This window comes from Phalacrocorax aristotelis, chromosome Z, assembly GCF_949628215.1.
Source record: "Phalacrocorax aristotelis chromosome Z, bGulAri2.1, whole genome shotgun sequence".
Classification (NCBI taxonomy): domain Eukaryota; kingdom Metazoa; phylum Chordata; class Aves; order Suliformes; family Phalacrocoracidae; genus Phalacrocorax; species Phalacrocorax aristotelis.
The window spans coordinates 53,411,925-53,433,318 of record NC_134311.1 but is presented as its reverse complement, the minus strand read 5'-3'; the positions used below and the strand labels follow the sequence as shown (position 1 = coordinate 53,433,318).

At 40.0% G+C, this 21,394-nt stretch overlaps 1 protein-coding gene across 1 annotated transcript in view; it reads right to left on the bottom strand.

The window, feature by feature from the left end:
* PGM5 (phosphoglucomutase 5) overlaps positions 1–21,394 on the bottom strand; it is an 85,790-nt gene that overhangs the window by 22,016 nt on the left and 42,380 nt on the right. Inside the window, exons 7-9 of the mRNA XM_075079654.1 lie at positions 11,935–12,050; positions 2,814–2,949; positions 1,626–1,809 (exon numbers count right to left, since the gene is read on the bottom strand). Of these exons, the coding sequence (XP_074935755.1) occupies positions 1,626–1,809; positions 2,814–2,949; positions 11,935–12,050 (436 nt within the window). The remainder of the gene's footprint in view (positions 1–1,625; positions 1,810–2,813; positions 2,950–11,934; positions 12,051–21,394) is intronic.

Below are 21,394 nucleotides of genomic sequence, written 5' to 3'. Positions count from 1 at the left end.
AGAAGCTATGGTCTGGGCATATTGTTTGCTGCCTATTTTGTTGTTGCTGTATTTGTTTTCTGAACCTGCTGTTTATTAACACTGATTAGCTATCTTGTAACCCGCTTCTCATTCATGAGACATAACGCAGTTACATTGAATATAAATCTCTCCCCCCTACCTATTGGGAAGCAAAACTTTGAACAGGTTCCTGAAAACACAGCTGGAAAATACATGTGAAGCTCGTGACAGTCAGAAAGAGGCATCTGCATTTACATGAAGAGCAAACTGCTTGAGGAAAATGGCAGCAGTGAACTGTTGTTTCATTCACATGGATCAATGTCCTCTCTTATTTTATTGTGCTTGGAGAATCCCACTGAGGCTGCAGACACATGGAGCTACAAATATGTCCTTGCCAAAAGACAAACTGGTTGAACTGTACTCTCAATAAATACGTGCTTCTCCATATGAAAAGACATGCTTTCTGGTTTTATGGGCTCACTTTCAGAGTCCATCTGAAAACAGGCCAAGTCATGTTTCTCTGTTTGTGTTACATGTTGATATGGTTAGCAATTGTATTCCAATTTAGGACAAGAGCTTTGGATGAAAATTAAGGGAAAGAAAAGTGCACCAAAAATTCACAACCCGTTTTTTAAAAAGTACAAGGGCCACAAGTCTGCCGTGCCTGTAATTTTCCAGTGGACTTGGATATGACATTGTCCTTGTATCTTGTTTCAGCAGTAATATGCGCAAAGAAAGTAGCTCAGCAGCAGGTGGGCTGCTTATATTTCCTGGATGCAAAGATGAATGGAAACTATAAAGACTCTGAGCAGAATGGCATGACAATAGTTTTAATGGCTTCTAATATCATTTGCTAGGGTCTGGTCAGGTCAAGTAATTTACAAACCAGAGAAACTAAGACAATAAAAATAAAAAGCATAAAACCAGAACACATTTTAGTATGAGTCATAGCCCATATTCAGGATGTTTGAATACACATTTACACCTGGCAAAAATACATGGTTAGTTTTGAGCACATCATTAATTTCAAAACACTGAAGACTCGCTTTGAACTGCAGTTCTTGATAGCTAAGGAATCTCATTAAGACACAGCCCAGAATGAACACAGAACTGGTCATTTGGGCTAGAGAAGTCAGATGTGCCCACATACAGTACAATCCACCACAGCCTTCTGCATGCCGTTGGCTACAACCGATATTGTGCCTTAATTATGCAACCAAGAGCAAGAAAATTTTAACTGTTTTTGTAATTTATATAGCAAGTAGAGATTTCAGATAGAAAGTAGGAAAAGGAAAGACTGCCTTTGTACGTGACACTTCACATTGTTCAGGAAAAGGAACCCTCTCTATAGGTGCACTGTTGTCAACGGGGACTCCGTCCCCCCTCCTACATTCTCTTTGACACTACTGCCTCCAGTTATGCACAGCAAGTGCAAGCTAAAACAGAGGTGGATTATCTTATCTGGACCACGCTACTCTTAAGTAGGAAATGCAGTATCTATCAGAGCAAAGAAAACACCATCCTATAAATAAATGTAGAGGCTTGCCAGCTGAACGTTAGAAACAACACTGTCAGAGACAATATGACAGTTGCAAAACTTCGCCGCTCCATCACTACAGTCGTACCTGTCTTTTGGTCACAGTGCCATCCACAGGATCTATGTACTCAAAGCTGTCTGTTCTTTCCACACTGTAGATACTGTTACCCACAGCAAACTGCTGATGGCTGAACGATTTGTCAGTGATCAAAGCTTCCAGGTCTCTCATGATGAAATATGCTGTTCTGGGTTCCAGGGCTTCATAATCAAACCTTGCACATACATAAAAAAAGTAGATCCAAGAAGTAAGTCCCCTACAGCCAAGAAAACAGTTCTGCTTTTACAGAACTCAATACACCCACAATTAGCAATTTACTGCTTACTTCAAAAATCAGGGGTGGACCACTGAATTACTGATTGCAAACTAAACCAGCATACACATGCAAGTCCTGCGCAATCTGACCACTGTGTGTGTGCACGACGGTTCTAGACTGGGCCCCTGACTCTGAGTCAACAGAAATCATTTAGAAAATGCAGAGTTTCTAAAGTAGCACAGAAAACTTCATTGATACACAGCTAGCTTTCTGAGATTGAGGAAACAGCCAGTGCAGTGCTCAATAGCCAAATGAAATAGAGAAAACTTTGCTACAAGTTTTGAGGAACAGCTGTGTGCAAAAGAGCTTATGGATATGTGAGCTCCTCTGGATTAAGTCTATTCTGAGAGAAAGGCAGAGACAGAAGCTAAGATGTACATGACAGAATTCACCCTTTTGAGACCTTAATAAAAATGAGTAAATGTTCAGATCTACGGAGGAGTTCTCCTAAATTAAAAGAAGGTATAGCTCCAATTCTCACTAAAACACTGTCACATGGAAGTAGATACAGAAACAAATGCAGGAGTAAATCTTGCTGGGATTTTAATTTTTTTTAAAACACTGTGTAATGAGCTATGCCTACAGATTCCACAAGTAAATAACTCAAATCTTTCTGCTATTCAATATCAGAAAATTCAACTACTCATGTACTGGAAGTGACATATACACGCTGCTCCTTCAGTAAGTAAATAACTGCTGCTGCTCATTTACTCATCAGAAAAAACCTGCCTACTGAACAGTGGCAATCTGTGGCAGATTTTCATTCTGTGAACACAGCAAATGCACACCTAAAGCAGCTGAGTACAGCTAAACAAGCCATTGTTGAAACAGAATTGGCCTATCAACTGCATAACTGGCATATCAACTGCACTGTTCCTGTGCTTTTATCTCATTTTTCTCACCTGCAGTAGTAGTGCCGGCCAAATTTTGTCCAGTGATCCCTGACAATCTCCTCCACACTCTGCTTTCGAGCTGCTAGGATTGAAAGCCAAACTAGCACAGCCCATAGTCCATCTTTCTCTCGAAGGTGATCAGACCCTAAAGAGACATACATAAAGCACATTATTTGGTATCACTGCAAATCAGAAAACATGGTAAAGAGGCTGGGCAAATGTCTCATTTAACTCTGCATGTCACATAACAGTAATCAACAATACTAACCTCAGCAACTCTGACATCTTCCAGACGGACAACCAGAACTAATGTTTAAAAGGTGATTCATTTATTTATATATGACAAAGTCCATACTCCTAAGGTTAAATAAAAATATGTACAAGTATTTGAATAGAAATGGTAGTTTTAAGAAAACACTTTTAGTCATGATTCCTGTTCACTGACACACAGGGTGTTTTCACACCTCTGGTACTGTTTTGAAGAACTGGGCTAGATATGCTACGCCCTGGCCATGAACCAGAATGTTCCGAGTTACGTGAGTCAAGTTCAACAGCATCTCCTATCTCTGCAGATGTTCACCTGTCAGGCTGCAGAGAAAGAATTTTCCCATTCCATGAAAAATGAATATTTCCAGAATGTTCGTGACCTCCTATCAGGACAAAAAACAAGATCCTGAAAAACATGTTTCTGGAAGAAAAAGCCCAAACCAGAGAATTGTACTTTTCCTGCTTTCTGTATTTCTCCATACCTCTCAGTGGTAAAGATGTTTGGATGCTTAGATCTAAATCCTCTCCTAGGTTTGTATTTATGACGACAGAAACTGATCCAACAACAGAGACTGTTTTCAAAGGTCAAAATTGTTGAATTCAAAATTCAGTTGTTCAAAAAGAATAATTTCGGAATACCCCACAGGATTTAGCACATACCCTAAGATATGGGAGGTACAAGTACAAGTCTATTATCTGAATTCAAAAGAGCACAGACTTGATCTTGCACTTCCCATGCCCAAAGCCAAAATACCAACTTGGAGTAACAGACTGCTCTGCAATAGACGTGTAATGTATCTTAAGCAGAAATATTTCTATGAAGCTAAGCTTTGCATGTTAAAACTGGAATATATCAATCAGCAAAAAGTTTCAATAAAATCAGTATTTTCTAACAAAAAACTGTTTCATGGGAAGGTTCTTGGTCATCTCAGCAAATGCCCTCTCGTTTTGGATAACAGAACTAGTTTGCGGCAATATGTATCTAACCCAGATGACAGTAAAAGCACAAGGAAGCATGCATGAGAATTAACGCAAAGTAAGATCCAAGACATCTGACACTCAGTAGATACTGATGACAAATACATAAGCTAACAGACTCAAGAAACTTGAAGAGACATCAAATATTTGGCCATTGCCCCAGCATAATAATACTAGATTTGGTTGAATTTGTTAACTGCAACCTTATTTTCTGTCTGGTCACACACTATTGAAACCCTACATCCAAAGCAAGAGCAGGAATCCACAGGTTTTGTTTCCTCCGTGAATTACCTCCTGATCAGGGAGGCAACCAGTTGAGACTATACGTGCCCTTAGAATATACTTAACAAAATCCTCCAGAGAGTAATCTAAAAAGTCTTAGGTTGAAAATCTGTTTTATGAAGTATCTTCCTTCCTCGAACACAAAAATCCTGTGGCAGCAAGACTGCTTTGCAGTGCTGTGGTTTTACCTAACAGCCTGCACGGTCTACACAGTCATCTGCCAAAATGGCTGTGTTTTGCTACTGGCAGAGGACATGGTTCCTATAATATAAATTGATGAAGTTATTAATCCTGTGAAAAACTGTCAACAGAAAATTAAAGACATGTAAGGAAAACAGCAAGATGTGCATACAGCCACTGTGATTCCTAGAGTTCATTCCTGATGCCCATCCTCCAGTCACTGCTGCTGCCCTGGACTTGCAATCCCTCTTCTTGGGAGAGAGCAACAGTCACAGTAGCAGCTGCTACTCACACACATTTGCTAAGAGCCCATTGTCCCAGGCCTGCCACAGCTCTGCCTCCCACTTAGTCTTCTTGTTACGTTCAGCCCTGGGCATGTAGACCTTCAACACCCTGAATCTAACACTTAAGCAAGTCAACTACTACAGAGTTAACTAAAAGCAAATTACTATTTCAGCACAATCTTCGAGTTGTATAGGAATGATTACTGAAGACTTGTGAAGAGGAAAAAGACTTACCTGAAGATTATGTTTGTGCCTATGAGTTACATAATGCAGAAGACAAGGATATTGAATACTCTAGATGGATTTAAGAGCTGAGACAGATGGTAACATTCCTTTGCATTTCCACAGTAGCTGTGGTGATAGTAAGAATAATTCCTTTCTGCCACTTTTTATCTGCCTTGATCTGTAACCTGTGAGCTCTCTGCAACAAGGGCAGTCTCCTACTACAATGGCCAGAGCTATGGGCTGGTCCTCAAGGAGCTGCTGTAGGAAGCGCAACAGTTCACTCTGTTCCCTGCTCCAGAGTCCCCAGGGCTGTGAAAGCATGGAGCGCCAACTAATCAGAAGAAAAAGGGCTGGGCTCTTTATGAGGTCTCATAGCTTTGCAAATAGCTTCAGATAAGAAAGGAAAACAAAAGTCCCTCCACAGAGGTCAGGCCTTCAGACAATCAGGTCCTCACATTTTTTACTCCCTCGTGATAATGCACTAGATCAGCTAAAGGATGCCTTGCACAGAAACACCAGCAATACAGCTTACAGGTAATAAAGTCAGATTACTCATAGGCAAAGCAGACGGCATGGTCATGATCCTTGTTATTGTAGCCGAGAGCCATTTCCCAGATAATGGTGCAGATTTATGCCCTTATCACCAAAGGAGAGAGCTAGAATAGAGCTGTCACATCCCACCAGCATCCATCATTCCTCTGGCAGCAGCAGGAAAAGTCATCACGTCACCACAGGGGCTGGAGGCTCCCCAGGCACTGGAGGCTCCTCCAGAGTAGCAGGGCAGCACCCAGCAGCCAGGAACTATCCCACCACCCCAGCCAGGAGCAGGGCACCTGGGGGGCACCAGGGCAGCCTCAGCCCTGGGCATTGGGCACCTCCCTGGGGATGGGGGTGGGCTGAGGCCCAGCCAGGATGTGGGACCATGGATAGGCTTGGGGGGCCCATGGCTGGGCAGGGCTGGGCTGTGGGCAGGGTGGGAGAGCCCCAGGGAGCTGGGCAGGGCCCTGATAACAGCAAGCTCACCCCACCACAGCTGCTCCTTTCCTTTTTAACCTGCTTGCCTCTCCTTTCAGCCATTCATCCTTAGCACTGAAAAAGTCAATTCACCTAAAAAGTCATCTCTTTTGCTGATATTACCATCAACTTAAACAGCTTAAGTGTCTCAATGGACACCAACAAGAAGTGGAGACATGGTATTGAGCTAAACGCCTCAGCAATTTGTTCTAATGTAAACGATCATTTACTCTCCTGTTGTGTAACACTCTGCAGGCTGCAGGCCAACAAATCATACAGCGAAAGGCACAGCATTCATTCAGCAAAATGGTCTATACATCATTACATCTGTGCAACAGTCTGAACCAAACACCAAAGAAGAGAAGAGTTTTAACAAACACTTTGAGTATGTTTCATTGAACCAAAGTGGTCCAGTGAAACATCGACAGAAGAATTTTTGGAAAGGTCTCTGTTGCGCTCTGAGCCTTGTTCTGGCATGGCTTAAGCTCATAAATCTCTATGAAGAGGGATGAGTGTATACACATATCATTCTTCCGATCCATTTAGCAGCTTTAGCATATGCTGTGTCCTTGTGTGTCCTTCTGGAGGACATACAGATTGTTCCTTCTCTGAAAAGAGAAAGCTTTGGAAGAAAGTAATCCAGAGGCAAAAGTCTGGATGGAAAAGCTGGAAAAAACCCAACTGTTCCAGAATAAAAGTCACTGATTAAAAACGCTAGCCTGATACGGGTACGGGGACAATAAACCTGTGTGCCCAATAAGTGTCTCAGTTTGTTATTCTTAATAGGAGGAAAACTGACAAATGGGATTTCTCAAAACTTGTTTATTCCACCAGCATATCCATCACCTGGGTTACTATATGCACGTATGTTGTTCTATTTATTACCCTTAAAATGTATTATTGCAACTCTGTTAGCTAACTGGTTTTCACCTAATGTACCATTGTCTGTAGGTGTCTTTGCTCTCTCTCGCTTATTCCTACTGCCCAGATGACAAGGTAGAAACTCTAGGGAGGGAGCTCCTTCTGCTGCCTCAGTTCAGCTAACACCATATTTCTTCGCTTTATAGAGCCAGTATCTGTTGCGGTGGGTTTGCAGAGGCAGAGCTGTCTTGTGGAAAGGGATCTAGGAAAGGTGCTTTGCAACTATGGATTCCTGAGATTGCAATACTAACAGTCCTCCTGGCTTGCTGGGGGCTCTCAGCAGTCTCAGGTTAATTCTCAGTGACACTTTTAATCGAAACATCCAAGGCCCTAATGAATTCAGGACTCTCTTTGAAAAGCTGAAGCAGAAAGAGACAACAGAAAGGAAGAGTCAACAAAGATCTTTCTGACTACCTGATTACATTTAGTTTGCCATTGGTAAGGGAATATAATACCTGCAAGTACTTCAAAAACTTCTCTTTAAGTTAATTTGTCATATATTTCTCCAAATAACAGTAGCAAATGTTATTTTTTACTACTGCAACAGTCAATTTCTATGGCCAGACTCAGAGTAGACAATCTGGGAAAAACTCTCAGAGGATGTTCCCATTCATAAGGAAGTACCCAGCTTAAACTGACATGAAGTCTTGAGAGGCAGTAGCCTGAGAAACAAAGTAAGATCATGAAAAAATGTTCATATTATGATTTTTCTGATATTGGAAAGCTGTTGGGCATGCAGGCTGTCTTTTACATGTCTAAATTATTCTGTATGTGTGATTTCCAATTCTGACAGAGACAGTGAGCCCTGAGGGTCATATGCTTGAGGAAAATTCAGTTGCTTTTCCCTAAATTCATTATATCTGTTTAGCATACTGCACTCTGCAAATGTGATTTTAAAACAAAAACCTGACTAAAGTGAGTATACAAACTCACTGTAAATAATTTTCTTTGCCTACACTTTGAGTCTTACAAATCTATCACCACATCAGCAATCTGAAACTTGATATTTTAGGCAAATGGAGATTTAGGGGAATTCTGATCTGTTCCTTTATTCAAGTTAATGAGATTCTTTTAGATTTGTATTACTGTAACAGACACCACCAAACAGCTCTTTTAAGGCTTTCATTCATTTCAGCAGCAGAACACTCTTTCATTCTCCACTAGTTCTTCTATATAATCTTGCAGGAGAAGGCAGCTGATGTTAATAGCATCTGGAAATTTGGAGATGAAGCATGCAAATTTATGAAAGAAGTAGCAATTACTGAAGTGGCTTAAACTGCAGAAACATAAATCAGCCACACAGCTCTCTTAATCCTGATTAATAGTTTGCTGATGAAATTTAGAAACTAATTGCTGCTGCTGACACCCTTCTCTGAACTGTGTCCTGGGCATTAGTCATAGAACCAGAAAGCTACTAACCTCATCTGACAAGCTCCCCACACTGCTACAAAAATGGAAGAAGTTTTTAAAGCTTTGGTTGAGCTCCAAGATCAGCTGCCAGAAAACAAGTCTGGGAAACATAGCCCTGTGGGATGTTTTCAAAATCTTTTGTCCTTTTATAGCAGAAAATTTGCTTTTATTTACTTGCCAGAGCAAAATCCCTTATGTTATAAAATCAGGGCTCTGTATTATTTGGAAATTCCAGCTGGGCTGGATTACCTGGGTACACGAGCAATCAGTCCGTCTCCAGTGCTGTTTGGTTAGTTTGACGATAGAATGTGAATCTGTGAAACCCCTTTCTCCTGCACAGAACGGCACGTTTCCCACTCTGATCACCTATATGGTACATTTCTTTAAATATTCCATGCTGAAAGTTAAAGAAGTGCCAAGTTTCAGTTCCCTAAATAGATATGATTAAGGGAAAAGCTGTAAAATTGATTCAAATGCCCAATACTGGCAGAAACTTGTGAGGGTCATGCAGCTTGGGACATTACTAAAAGATTTGCAATAAGGTGAATATTTATTGCTAAAAAGAGCTCGCATCGTTAAAGTATTGGTCATCTACAGACCGAGTTTTACAAATAAACCTCCTGGCATATGAGATATTTTCAGACAGCTGCACTGAATTGAAAGATGATAAGGAAAGAGAGGCAGGGACAAAAACAAACCTGAGGCATCATAGTCATTGCATAATTGCACTGTAGGCACTGTCATGATTCATTTACACAGTAACTACACACACACTGAGGAATTTAAACCCAGTGCTCAAGTTGTCTGGATGCCCATGGGATTGAATCTTGAGGGTTCAGATTAGCTTTTAGAGGGGATTGGCTTAAATGGGAGGTCAGGAGGCTTTCTGAAGTGCTGCAGGTACAAAAAAGCTTGTCAGACCAGAATGTGCCAGGATGCACATATTAAATATTACTGTAGAGCAGCTCTCCATGCTGGCCAGCAATATGTTGTTCAAGTACCCTTGAAACTCACAAGAGAAATAACTTATTAGGAATCTGAAGAATTAATGATAGGATAGGAGAACCAGATTAGGACAGGAACACAGAGAGTGCTAGGAATGCAGAGGCTCATCTGAGGTCAGGTGGCAGGAGCTGCAAAATGGAAAGAGAGGCTAGAGTACAAAATGCAATTGTTTTAGGACCCTACAGAAGGACACGAGCGAAGGAAACAAGTCAAATGTAAGAACATAGAGAAGTTAGAGGAATTATCTTGCCTACCCAGAAGAACATACAAACTCTAGAGGCCCCTCCTTGACCTCTGTGAGACACCTGTCCCTCTTTCCCGACTTCAATAACCACAACCATCTGATACTCAGAGTAATAAAGTTAGGCCAACACAGATTACAACACCCTCAGTGTTTCAGTAGATCAAGCCCTGAAACCACTTCTCTTGATTCCTATATAACTGATCTGCATGGCTGAAGTCCACCAATGCTTGGGACAGCCTGCTTAGCAGGACCTGAACATGCCTTTTCAATGTGCTAGGGAAATTTGATGTTTGGCTTTTTTATAACTGCACCATAAAATTTTAATAACAAGTCTCCTCAAAGGATACAAGGCTTCTACTAAGCAACCAAAGATTCTTCCCTTCTTCCTTAGACAGAAAGCATTTGCGAGAATTGTACTTAACGTCACCAGTTGAAGATGGTCTAGGAGCCTTACTTCCCAAGCAGAAACAGGCCTGAGGCAGTGGTTTGTCAGGGCATATGGCACATAGGGGCCACCCCTGTTTGCTTTACATACCGTTCCAGATAAAGCTGCATGCAGTGGGAGATGCTGCACTCTGTGGCTAAGGTACCCAGATGTACTTCAGCCTATGGGAACTCACCATCAAGATCCTTTCAGTCAAAATCCACACTTCCCTTTCTTCAGCAAGATGATGAAGGCAGGACTTTTTTCCAAATCATTTCAGTGCTAATGAGGACATAATGATGTTTCAAGACACACCCAAGTTTCATGGAAGTATTTGTTTTTGGATGAGCAGGAGGAACTTCAATATTTAGAGGGAAGGGGTACAGAACTGGCTGGTGAAAAAGTATCAAAAAGCAGTTACAGTTGAAACTGTCCCCAGTCCAGACCTCTCAGGGGCAAATGAAGACACAGGTTACCAACACACCACAACAAATGGCAGTGGCTTCTGAAAGGTACAAGACCTTCCTGCCCACCTCTCCAAGTTAGAACTCACTGAATGACCTTGCAGAATACCCTTTGAAAATATATATTCAAAAGTTACATTCAAGGCAATACTAATCTGTGCCAGTCACAGCAACTATAGCAAGGCATCCAGGTTGCTAATCATGGGACACTGGTTCCCACTCATAACAGAAAAAAAATAAACATTTGTTATTCGTTTAAATTCTCTTACTTTTTACAGAGAGACACCCAGAGAAATCTAACGCATTTTTGGTTCTTCCATCACAGTCCATTCAGATACTTACAGACAGTTAATGACAGGCTAGCATATAAAGTGGCACACATATGACTTAAAGGTATCCTCATTTTAACAAAGAAGCATTCTGTTCTAATTGAACTTAACCAACAAACTTAATACTAGACTCAACCCAATCCAGGCAAAATGAAATTTGTAACCAAGCTTTACTGCATGATAAATCATTTTCTATAAGCTGTTTCCAATTAATTATACACCAAAATAAAGAACTCCATGGAACTCACATCAAAATATAGGATAAATTGTTAGGCAGGCAAATGGTTAAGTTATTCTGACATGTGCTCTTTCAAAAACACTTGTAACACAACCCTACTAATAAATAAAAAAGAAGGAAGAATTTCTGTGCTAGAATCCAGGGAAGAAAAAAAAGAACCACAAACACTGAAATTTATTCACTTTTTCTCATAAACCAAAACCACATTTGTGCAGATTTACAGACTACATATTTTAATAGCTTGCTTTAATGCTTCCTGTCAGCACTGAATTCATGAGGGCTCAAATTTGTCTTTCATTCTGCATTCTATTGCTTGACTGGTAAGGGAAAATACTTAGGGAAAACACAGATGCTGACATGTAATCAGATTTCTTCCAATGATGATTTTATCTGAGTTTTGGTAATTGTGATGTTCTCAAAAGGGACGCCTGCAACAGGTTTGCTAAGACATACCATTAGACATACAACCCTCATACTTTGTACAGTGAATCACATTAGGAAATACTATGTGTTTTTCCCATGCAGGCAAAATGCTGTTGCTGTGAAAAGACTGTTACAGTGGAACCAGTGAGACCTTTCTGCATTATGTTCAAGTCAGAAGAGAGTGCCAGGCATCTCCAAAAGCTGTCTGGGCAGTGATAAGATTGCCTATGGCTTCTGAATGTCCATCTTCCACATTTTTCATACCTCAAGGTACTGGACAACAGAGTTGGAAGAAGACCCTCAGGTGTGAAAAACTGACAGTTCTCTGTTACAGCACAAGACAGTTAATTTGCTGATTCTTTTGGCTTTGACTTGAGGCACCCAGGAAAATTAAAATTTGTCATTAAAAGTCTGTGGAAATTTTTGATTACTTATTACTTACCAGTGCCAAAGCTTTCCTCTCCACAAAGCGAGCAACGTCCAGAGTCCATGAGATTGGAAAAATATCTCCATCCTGCTGGTGTCTCATACACAGGAACCTTCATTACTTTAGCCACCCTAGAAAAGACACAATAAAACATCAGACGATTAAGACAGTGCATTTTTTACATATGGCCTGAGATTACTTGAGGAATATTCTAGGTCTTGCTACATCTCCTTAAAGCCGGGATATAAATTAGAAAAAAAAAAAAAAAGAAAAACCAACCAAAAAGCCACACACAAACCAAAACAGAACAGTTCAACAGCACAATATCCTTGTCTCAGAACCTCAGACCCAGACCGCAGGTATATTAATACACTATGTGTATTATTCTGGAAAATGTAGGACCTCAGCTCAACAGGCTATACCACTATCTTTCTCTTGCTACTAAGCAAGAAACAGTTATATCTACAGATACACAGTTTTGTTATACTAATCTTTTAATGAAAGTTAAAGCATCATGTTGACGCATCTTCCTTTAAAAAACACAGGTGGGCAACACTGCTATGCTTGAAAGACATTTTACCTTCTATTTATGTGTTCAAAGCCAAGACAATATAGGAATGTTTTCATGATGCAGCACCTCTTCTGAAAAAGCTTTCTCAGTCTCAACCTGAGTCTGAAATTACTGTCCCAGTCTCCTCTGACACACCTATATGAAATACTCCCACTAGCTGGCTGACCTGCCAGTATTTTCAAGAACCAAAATAAACCACCATATAAGCTGGATGTGCTTTCCCTTCCCCAGGTTGTTAACTGGAAATTATTCCTGTTATAAACTATAATGAAAAAATCCTTCCTTGGACTAAAAAGCAAGAGAGAAAATGAATCCTCAAAGTAACCCACTACAAAGCAGAATGGGATTTATGCAGAATGGATATTACCATTCTTCCTGTTTCTAATTATATTTGCCTGTTTTCACTGTGTGCCTAGGATTTTCAGAGGCAACTGGTTTTTAATACGAAAAACAAGACTTGAGATATAGTCAAGAAATCTGACTGACTAAAAAGGGCCGTACAATCTCCCTAGGATTGCTGCAGCAATCACACCTAACAAATATTTCCTAAATTCCATCCCCCACAGAACAATACTTGATGTGAGACAACTTAGGTAATTTTAACTGCAGTCAAGCCTAGGCAAAGCAGATCAGTCAAAGTGGGATTCAAGGTGCTTAGCCCAATCCACCTAGACGTTACGTGAGAAAGCAAAAGCAGTCACTTCCCTGGTCAACAGAGAGACACCTACAGTCCATGACTTTGTCTTAAAGTAGGCACGTAAGGTAAATGGGATGAACTGTCCAAATACACAAATACTGACCCTTTCAAAAGCTGGTACACAAATGTACCTAAATGACAGCTTCAGCCCTGAAGTATTCTCTCTGAAATCTTTAAATTGTTAATCAGCACTGGTATTTAGTCTCCAAATCCACTTTTTTCTAATTTAATAAATATCCATTGCTGTCTAAGACTCATCCTATTCAGCCTAGGTGTTCATTTTTGTACTTACATATTACATCTAAAAAGAGTGTGTTTTAAATGAGACAGAGTAAGAAATGCTGATACTTACTTGAAAAGAACTAAAGCAGTACCTGGAGAAAAAAATATTATCAAAATGTTTAATCCTAAACTGAGTTTTCATGTCTCTAGTTTGAAGGGAGAGGCAAGTGTATACCTCCTCATGTTTATACAGCACTAGCTATATTTTTGGCCCTTAGAAATGCTGCTGCGTAGCGAGGTTATACAGTGCAGAGCTGAGCAGGTTTCTGGCTGGCTCTGCAAAAAATCAGGAACATAAAAGGATTTAATCTCTATGTGACAGTAACTGCAGGCTGGGAACAGGACCATACTGCCAAAAACTAGAACACAATCAACTAGAAAACAATGGCTAACATGCTGGAAGAGCAAAACTAATTCTCTTGAGGTAGCCTAACAATACAGCAGGAATATTTCTGCTTGCAGAAATGTTCCCATATCGTTGTACTGTTTCTGGAGAAGGAAATGCTTTCCCTTTCACTTTTCTGTATTCCTCTAATGTGGGGACAAACAGCCTTGGGTGGACCTATCTTGACCAGCACCAAAGGCCTCCAGGGGCTGTAATGGTTTTCAAAGATTTCTATGCCCTAGGCTAGCACTGAAAATACAGATGTCGAATCTGTTGGCATTGGTCTTACTACTTTGAAAGACTTACTAAGTCTTTCAAACAAACAAATAGAATATACATATAAACATATACATACAAAGTTCATAGTGAAATACGACAGATTGTTCCTTGCAATACTTTTTTGTTCCTAAGACTTTAACAGAGTAAGTAAGTAGAAGCACACTGAAAATTAAGCATACACTTTTTTATTGCCATTTTATTGAGCAAAGGAATTATCACTGGAAGTCTCAATAAATGGATAGTGTGCCTTTATGCAACCTATAGATATTTACACTGAATGATGACCCCAGGGAACATGAGTGGCGTTCCCACAGGAAGATGCAAAAAATTATCAAAGCTGCAGACGCAGAGAAATAACGTGCTGCATCAGATCAAACAAGTAACAATGCAAACTACAAGAAAATACCCTCAGAGGAAGGAAACTAATTTTCGGTAACTGGGAAATTGCCAGATCTTCAAAGTCAGGGAAAACAGGGATTAAATGTGGGATGGGGGAAGGATTTTTAACCCTCCCACATCTACATCTTACTAAACAAGAAATATGACTGGTACGACTTCAGTGCAGATAAAGTTTAAAAAAAAAAAAAAGTCCCTTCATTCACTAGAACTTTTTCTTCACATTCAACAGCCTGCTTCCTTGTAGACAGAATGACAAAATCAGAGCTTTCAGTCACTGCTACACCAAATAGCCGTATTTAAAAAAAAAAATCAAGTGGCAGCTGAGACAGAAGGGTAGCATCACTTGTGGACCAAAATTTGGAAGTTAGTTTCTATGTACCACTGAAGATTTCCAGCACTACCTAATGCAGCATATGACTTCATGACAACCTTGAAAGATACTAGGGAAATATTTTATTCTGCTAGGCAAATAAATGCTTAGGATGAGGGTTTCTGGAACTTGTAATTCTGCAAGAACAATTGCTGGCGAGTCACGGTAAAGGTTTTTGGTCTATCTGTAAGAAATCACAGATCCATCAATTACAATCTATGATGTTTTTAGCAAAGTACCTTCACAAGAGAGTTTAAACAAGTCTATATATATATACACAGCTTTTTAAGTTTCTCTTCTTCCTGTACATTTACACTAGAGTCCCTAAATTTGGGAAGTTAGAAACGGAAAGTCAGGTAGTTACCATAAAGATTTTGCTGTTGATGTGAGATCTCTTGGTCAGACATGATACTACTTCTCTGAGAAAGTGAGTTCTGGAAGTGGTTTACAAAGAGTTTATATCTTGCAGAGGTCTCACTCATCAATTTTATATGTCCTTATATATACATATAATGCATCATCAACAAGATACTGATGCAGTAGTGCTCCTGTAAGGGCAATACTTCAGTCTCTCAGTTCTCTGGGTGAAGCCCTTACCTGTCAGAAGACCCGACTTGATGGATGGAATACAATTCAAAAAAATCACAATAAAAACTGGAAAAAAATATGCCACATAAATAGGTTTATTTTCCTAGTCTATTTGAAGTAAAGGTATTCTATTTATGTCTAACCACAGAGTTGATATACCTTTGTTTATATGTTCCATGAGTATGAACTATGTAGAAGGAATCCAACAAACCATGGACATTCTGGTTCTTGTCACCTCTGACATTTAATGGGGCTGACTTCAAACAGCATTCTTTCTTGCCTTGTTTCAGCATAAGTGCTCACTACATCAATGACATTACACAACAAAGTTTCTTCTGTCTGTGCATGGCACTAATTAGCGCTTGCTAGACTGGGAAATGGGGTATTTACACTTGGACCTAAACTGAAGGGCAATCACCTTAGTTATTCTGCCCATATCAGAGCTAAGGGTATTTACATTCCCAGTATGCTGAAATACTAATTAAGGAGAAAAAAAAAACAAAGAGTGGACTGTACTTTTTTGCAATTATGCACATTATTTAACACTATATTTTCTGAATTTAAAAAAAGTAGGAGCAGCTGTTTCTAAATGGGGAGATAATGAAGTAAGGTAAAATAATATAAGTTATTGTAAGGTCATATAGTTAAATTTACCCTCCTACTGTACAACTTAACTACCATTTTTATTTTAAAGAGCTAGTCCCACATTACCTATACTGACCACCCACCTTCTACTAAAACATAAGGAGAACACATACAAAACAACCACAAGAAGCAGTCTGAGGTACTTTATTACTAGACAACAGAATTATTGGAGAGTTTAGTACCAATGGAGAACTGTTAAGGCAATTCTTGAACTCTACAATAAGTCTCACCAAACCATGAGCTGGCTAGTTCATAATAAAGGAAATAACAATAATAATCTTCATAATGAAGATCAGAATTTTTGAAAATTTCCTGTCAGAAAAAAAAATTAACAGCTAATTCTAAAATTGTCCCTGTAAGCCTTAACAGACTAATGTGGAAAACTTACCTGTTTTGCACTAGGCAACTGGTCTACTTATTGCACAGCTGCACATCTGAATATCCCAGATCTTCTTACTTATACTTCATAGCCATATGCATGTCACCTAACTAGGAAAACAGAGGGTACAGGACTCCTGATAGCTCAAATTACTTTCCTTGGAGTTACAGTAAAAGTATTATCCTGCTTAAACTGTGTAAAAAGATAACATTCCATTCAGGAAAAAAAATGTTATTTTATTTAAAAGGGTTAAAGGAATAGGAATATCTTTGTGATACCTTTCTTTCAGTTTTCCACCCAGTGAAGACAACAGACTATTTTTCACAGATGGGCTAATAAAGCAAATTCACCCTTGAGGATATCTCCCAGTCACTTTGGTTTTGCAATAGCAAAACACCACTGACTTCTGCAGAATTACTCTGACTTACATTAATGAAAGTCAGAGGGAAGTTTGCCTCAACGTATTCTCTACAATGTCACAAAAAGTCCTGATGAATACACATCATTCAGATACAAAAAATGGCCTGCAGCAAGCTGACTTTCTTGTGCCCAGGGAAACTTTTATAACTTCTGAGAATAGATCAGTCAATCAAACAAACTTATCCTGCCAAAGCCATGACGCCTGTTCACCACAAAGATAAAGGTCACAACAGTGGGGGAAGGGATTTCTTTGACAGGTCTCATGAACCATCATAAATGACTGGCTAAAGTTTTGTATTGTAGGTGAAGTGCTGGCTAGGATGAACTGCAGCATTGCCTTCGCTCTGGAGTCTTAACTTGGAGGAAGAAAAAGATGTTAATGAAAGAATCACTAAGAAAGCAGCTATTGCATGTCCTTGTCTCTCTTGTTCTCCACCACCTGCACGTATCAGCTGCACGTGTGAAAGATGCTCACAGACACCTGGGTGAGCATGCTTCAAAACACAGGCTGGTGTTTCATGGACACATTTTTTTGCAATCCTACTCCCTTGTATAGAGCAAGTGCTGAGGGAGACAAGGTGCTGTAATTTAGAGAGCAATGAGCCTGATTCTGCAGAAGGCTAAGCACTCTCAGGCCCTAACAAACAGGAACTGAAGGATGGCATGGAGGCCACTGAAAGACAATGTGTGTTAGCAGCATTTCATAAGAGATCAAACCTCTGCAACAGTTTCTTTCAGAGTTACTGGCTATAGAATAAAAAGGTTTCACACTGGCTCTTCTAAATTGCTACTTAGCCACTGAAATAGACTGTGTTATCTAATCTCCAGCTGATAAAAGCCTCACTCAATTTAAGGCCTGAAGCATATTTTATTTTGAAGACAAGACTATGGTTTAACTGAAACTAAGAAAACAGTTTTTCTTCCAACTTCTGTAGTCTCTTCACACAAAGAATGAAAAATATCTCAAGTAAGGATCTGCATCTGATTTATCAATAAAATAATTTATCTAGCTGAAATTAACAGTCTTCACACCATCTAACCTTGGCATACAAATGTGTTTTATTTGATATTTTACTGTCTGAGATGCTTAAAAATGTTTGTAACACTCTGGATGCTTCTGAGATCAGAACAACTGACTTATGTTTCCCTACTTATGTTTCCCTACATTCCCTAATTTTCCTAAATTTCCCTACATTTCCCTAAATTTTTCCACCCCTTTATTAGAGATCCTGCTTTTGCCATTCTCTAACCATATAGTACAGTCTTTGGCTTGATGGACTGACTTAAATGTACTTGCAACCAGACCTAAAATTTCATGGGTTCATTCTTCTGGAGTACTAAGATGACATCCAGGATTGAACTCCTATCATGATGCCACAGTTTCTTTACCATCCCATCATTTGCATTAGTTATGCCATTCCCCCTCCAACATTCAAATTTCTTTTGCAAAGAATTTTTTTTTAACTTTATTCAAAATTTAGACACTATTCATTGTCCTTTTTAGTCACCAAGTCCCTATCCCGTTCTCATTGCATGATGTTTCCACTTGTTCTTTCTGTGGTCTCTTCTTGCCAATGCTGAAGAGCTCTTTAATACTTCATTTCTCAGCTTTGGATGTCTAGTTCAGCTCACCTTTGGTCAGTTCCCTCTTCATTCTTATTATTTCTCAAGATGCAGGTGCCATGAACTAAATGTTTTAACTTTTTCCTTCAGTCCCACCTATAAGTCTCTCCTTTTTAACTATGCAACTCCAACAGCCTGTGAGAAATTCACAGCAGTAGTAATGACAGCACCAGCACTGGCACCAACTATGATGTGAAATGGATGTTCTGCTTCTGGATGTTTTCACTCTGTCTGCACCGCCTTCCCTTAAAAGGCTTCAACTGCATACTGTGCAAGGAGCAGAACTAAAACAACAGGCACCCCCCTTATATGGTCAAGTATTACAGTGTTACTCTTACCCAGTCTTTAATTTATTAAGCAAAAAGCAGTGGAATGCTAAGCCGTCACACAGATCACAGATAACCAGGACATATCACTAAGATAAGCTGTAAACTACCATGGCTGGCAGAGAGGCTGTCAGGAGCACAAGGCAGAAAAAAACTAGTAGACAAGTTCCTTTTATTTCTGCTTTCTATATGCTAAACATCACAGAGGAATAGCATAACAACAGAAATCAATAAGCAAAAAGCATCTGAAGATACCTGAGCAAGAAAGGATCTCAAAACATCTGACTTTTTTGGTTTTGCTGCCTCCCCACCCCTCCAAAGTTTTAACCCTAAAATGCTTCTGCTGGTGGACTAAAGGTACACTGAATCAAGGGCTGATGTTCAGGAGTAGTTTCTATCTTGAAAATGGGTAACTTCAGGCGGATTTTTTTGGCTGGCAATAGTTCTGAGGACATTTATGGATTACTAGTAGCTGCAGAACTCATCTCCTTGTTAAATTCTGTTCAGGACAATTTGAATTCCCTTGCTATCAATGGAGCCTCCTGGCACTCACGCAACGTAACTGCAGTGCTAACTAACTGTTCCAGTAGTCTCTCCTGCTCCTCAGTCTCACACTAGCCTTTCACTGTGTTTGAAATCTTTCAACAGCAAAATGTAAAAATGATCCCAGCAGAAAGGCAAAGTCCTATAAACACAACCTACCTTGCTCATGCCTTGTAACACACAGCAACCACACATTGCTAGAAACTTAGTTGAGCTACACGGAACACATTCATGTTCAGCGCAATCACCACTATACGCCAAGGAGGTGAACTATTGTGTAGAAGATCACCCCTTGGCTTTTAAAGGGGTTTGTCTTTCCTAAGACAAACAAATTTAAAACTTAGTATCTCCCTTTGGACCCTTCAAGTTCATTGAACTACTTCTGTCTCCTGTAGGAGCAGACTTGGAAAGGCTTGCACGAGGACAAGGATAGCTAAAACGCTCATCAGGGAACTTGGGCTCCCAAACGTACACACAGTGGGGCCCTGCAGTTACTTACGCTCCTTGTTGCCACCTACAGGCTACGGTGTGAGCACACAGCTCAATGTTTCATACCACCAAGTCTTCCTGCAACAAAAGACTCTCAGTCAAATGTTACAAGCACTTTGTGCAACATACCAAAAAGACACCACTTTTTAAAGTACTTGAGGCACTTTTCAAAATAATGGTAAACTAATTTGTGTCCCAATCCCAACAGGCAACTTTCTGATTCAATCCCAGGGGATAAAAGTAAATCAATCACATGCCTAACTTCATAGCCAGCACAGAGCCAGGGGGCCACTGCAGAGCTGAAATGCATTTGTAAGTAGGCCAACAGCTGCAGCACAGCACTGCTTCAGATCTCTGAGAAAGGGCTGCAGCATGCCTCTGCCTCTTCCCTGCTCTTCAGGGAGTAAGCAGTCAAAGTAAAAATAGCCAGCACAGCTCCTTGCTGACTCTGCCTTTGCCTTCAAAACAAACGTGATAATCCTGTCCACTATGGGCAGGAGGTGCAAGGATACTTTTTATGGGCACTGTTACTTCAGCCTTGTCTCCCTAATTTGCTGTGGAGTGAACTGCCACTGATGCAGGATTTACTGGAGAACAGGGACCATAAATGCACCTTTAACAAATATAAGAAGCAGATGGCATGCAAAGCTGGAATTTGTCATCCCGTATTTGCAGGTCCTGCAAGCAGGTTATTGTCGTAGCGATCAAGACATTAATTTGCTGCCAATGTTGAAACTATCAATAGTGTGCAACTTACATATGTATTATCACAGTGAGATTGTTACCATCCCCAATTTGCGGGCACTATGAGGCATTAAAGAATGTTTTTCTGAGACATTAAAACACTTCTAAGAAGTTGCACTGGAGAAGACCTCACAACACAGGCTCAGGTTTTAAATCCTTGAGTACAGCTTTGGCTTGTAAGCTCCTCTCTGAAGTCTGGATGGTAATACAGAGTCCTAGCAATGTGATTCCATGCGAGAAAGTTCTCTGAAGAGCTAGGTGCTTAATTCAATTTAACTGAGGTTTGTGCATATGGAAACTAAGAACTTTCCTTCTTTTCAAGGAAATACAGCATTAAAGAAATCCCACCATGAAAACTGGACTTTACCAGAAGCCTCTCTCTCAGGCAGGAAACTGGCCAATGGGCCTACAACATCTGTTTCTGCTCAGCCAGACTATCATGGTATGGACAGTGCTGTCAGCATGAAAGCACTGTAGCTCAGACTACAAAACACAATTCTTTGCAGCCTCCAGGAAAAAAAAAAACCACACACCAAACAACAACCACAAAACTAAATCCCCTCTGTCAGCTTTTAAAAAAATCTCAGCATTTTGGCAGATTTTAGCATAGAGCAGGTTCAGAAAATAATCAGAAATGGACACCGCTGCTAGACGCTAGACTTCTGCACAATAATAATAATAAAATCAAATTGAATAAATATTGACTCAGTGGTGTTTGCTATGAATATTGCTACT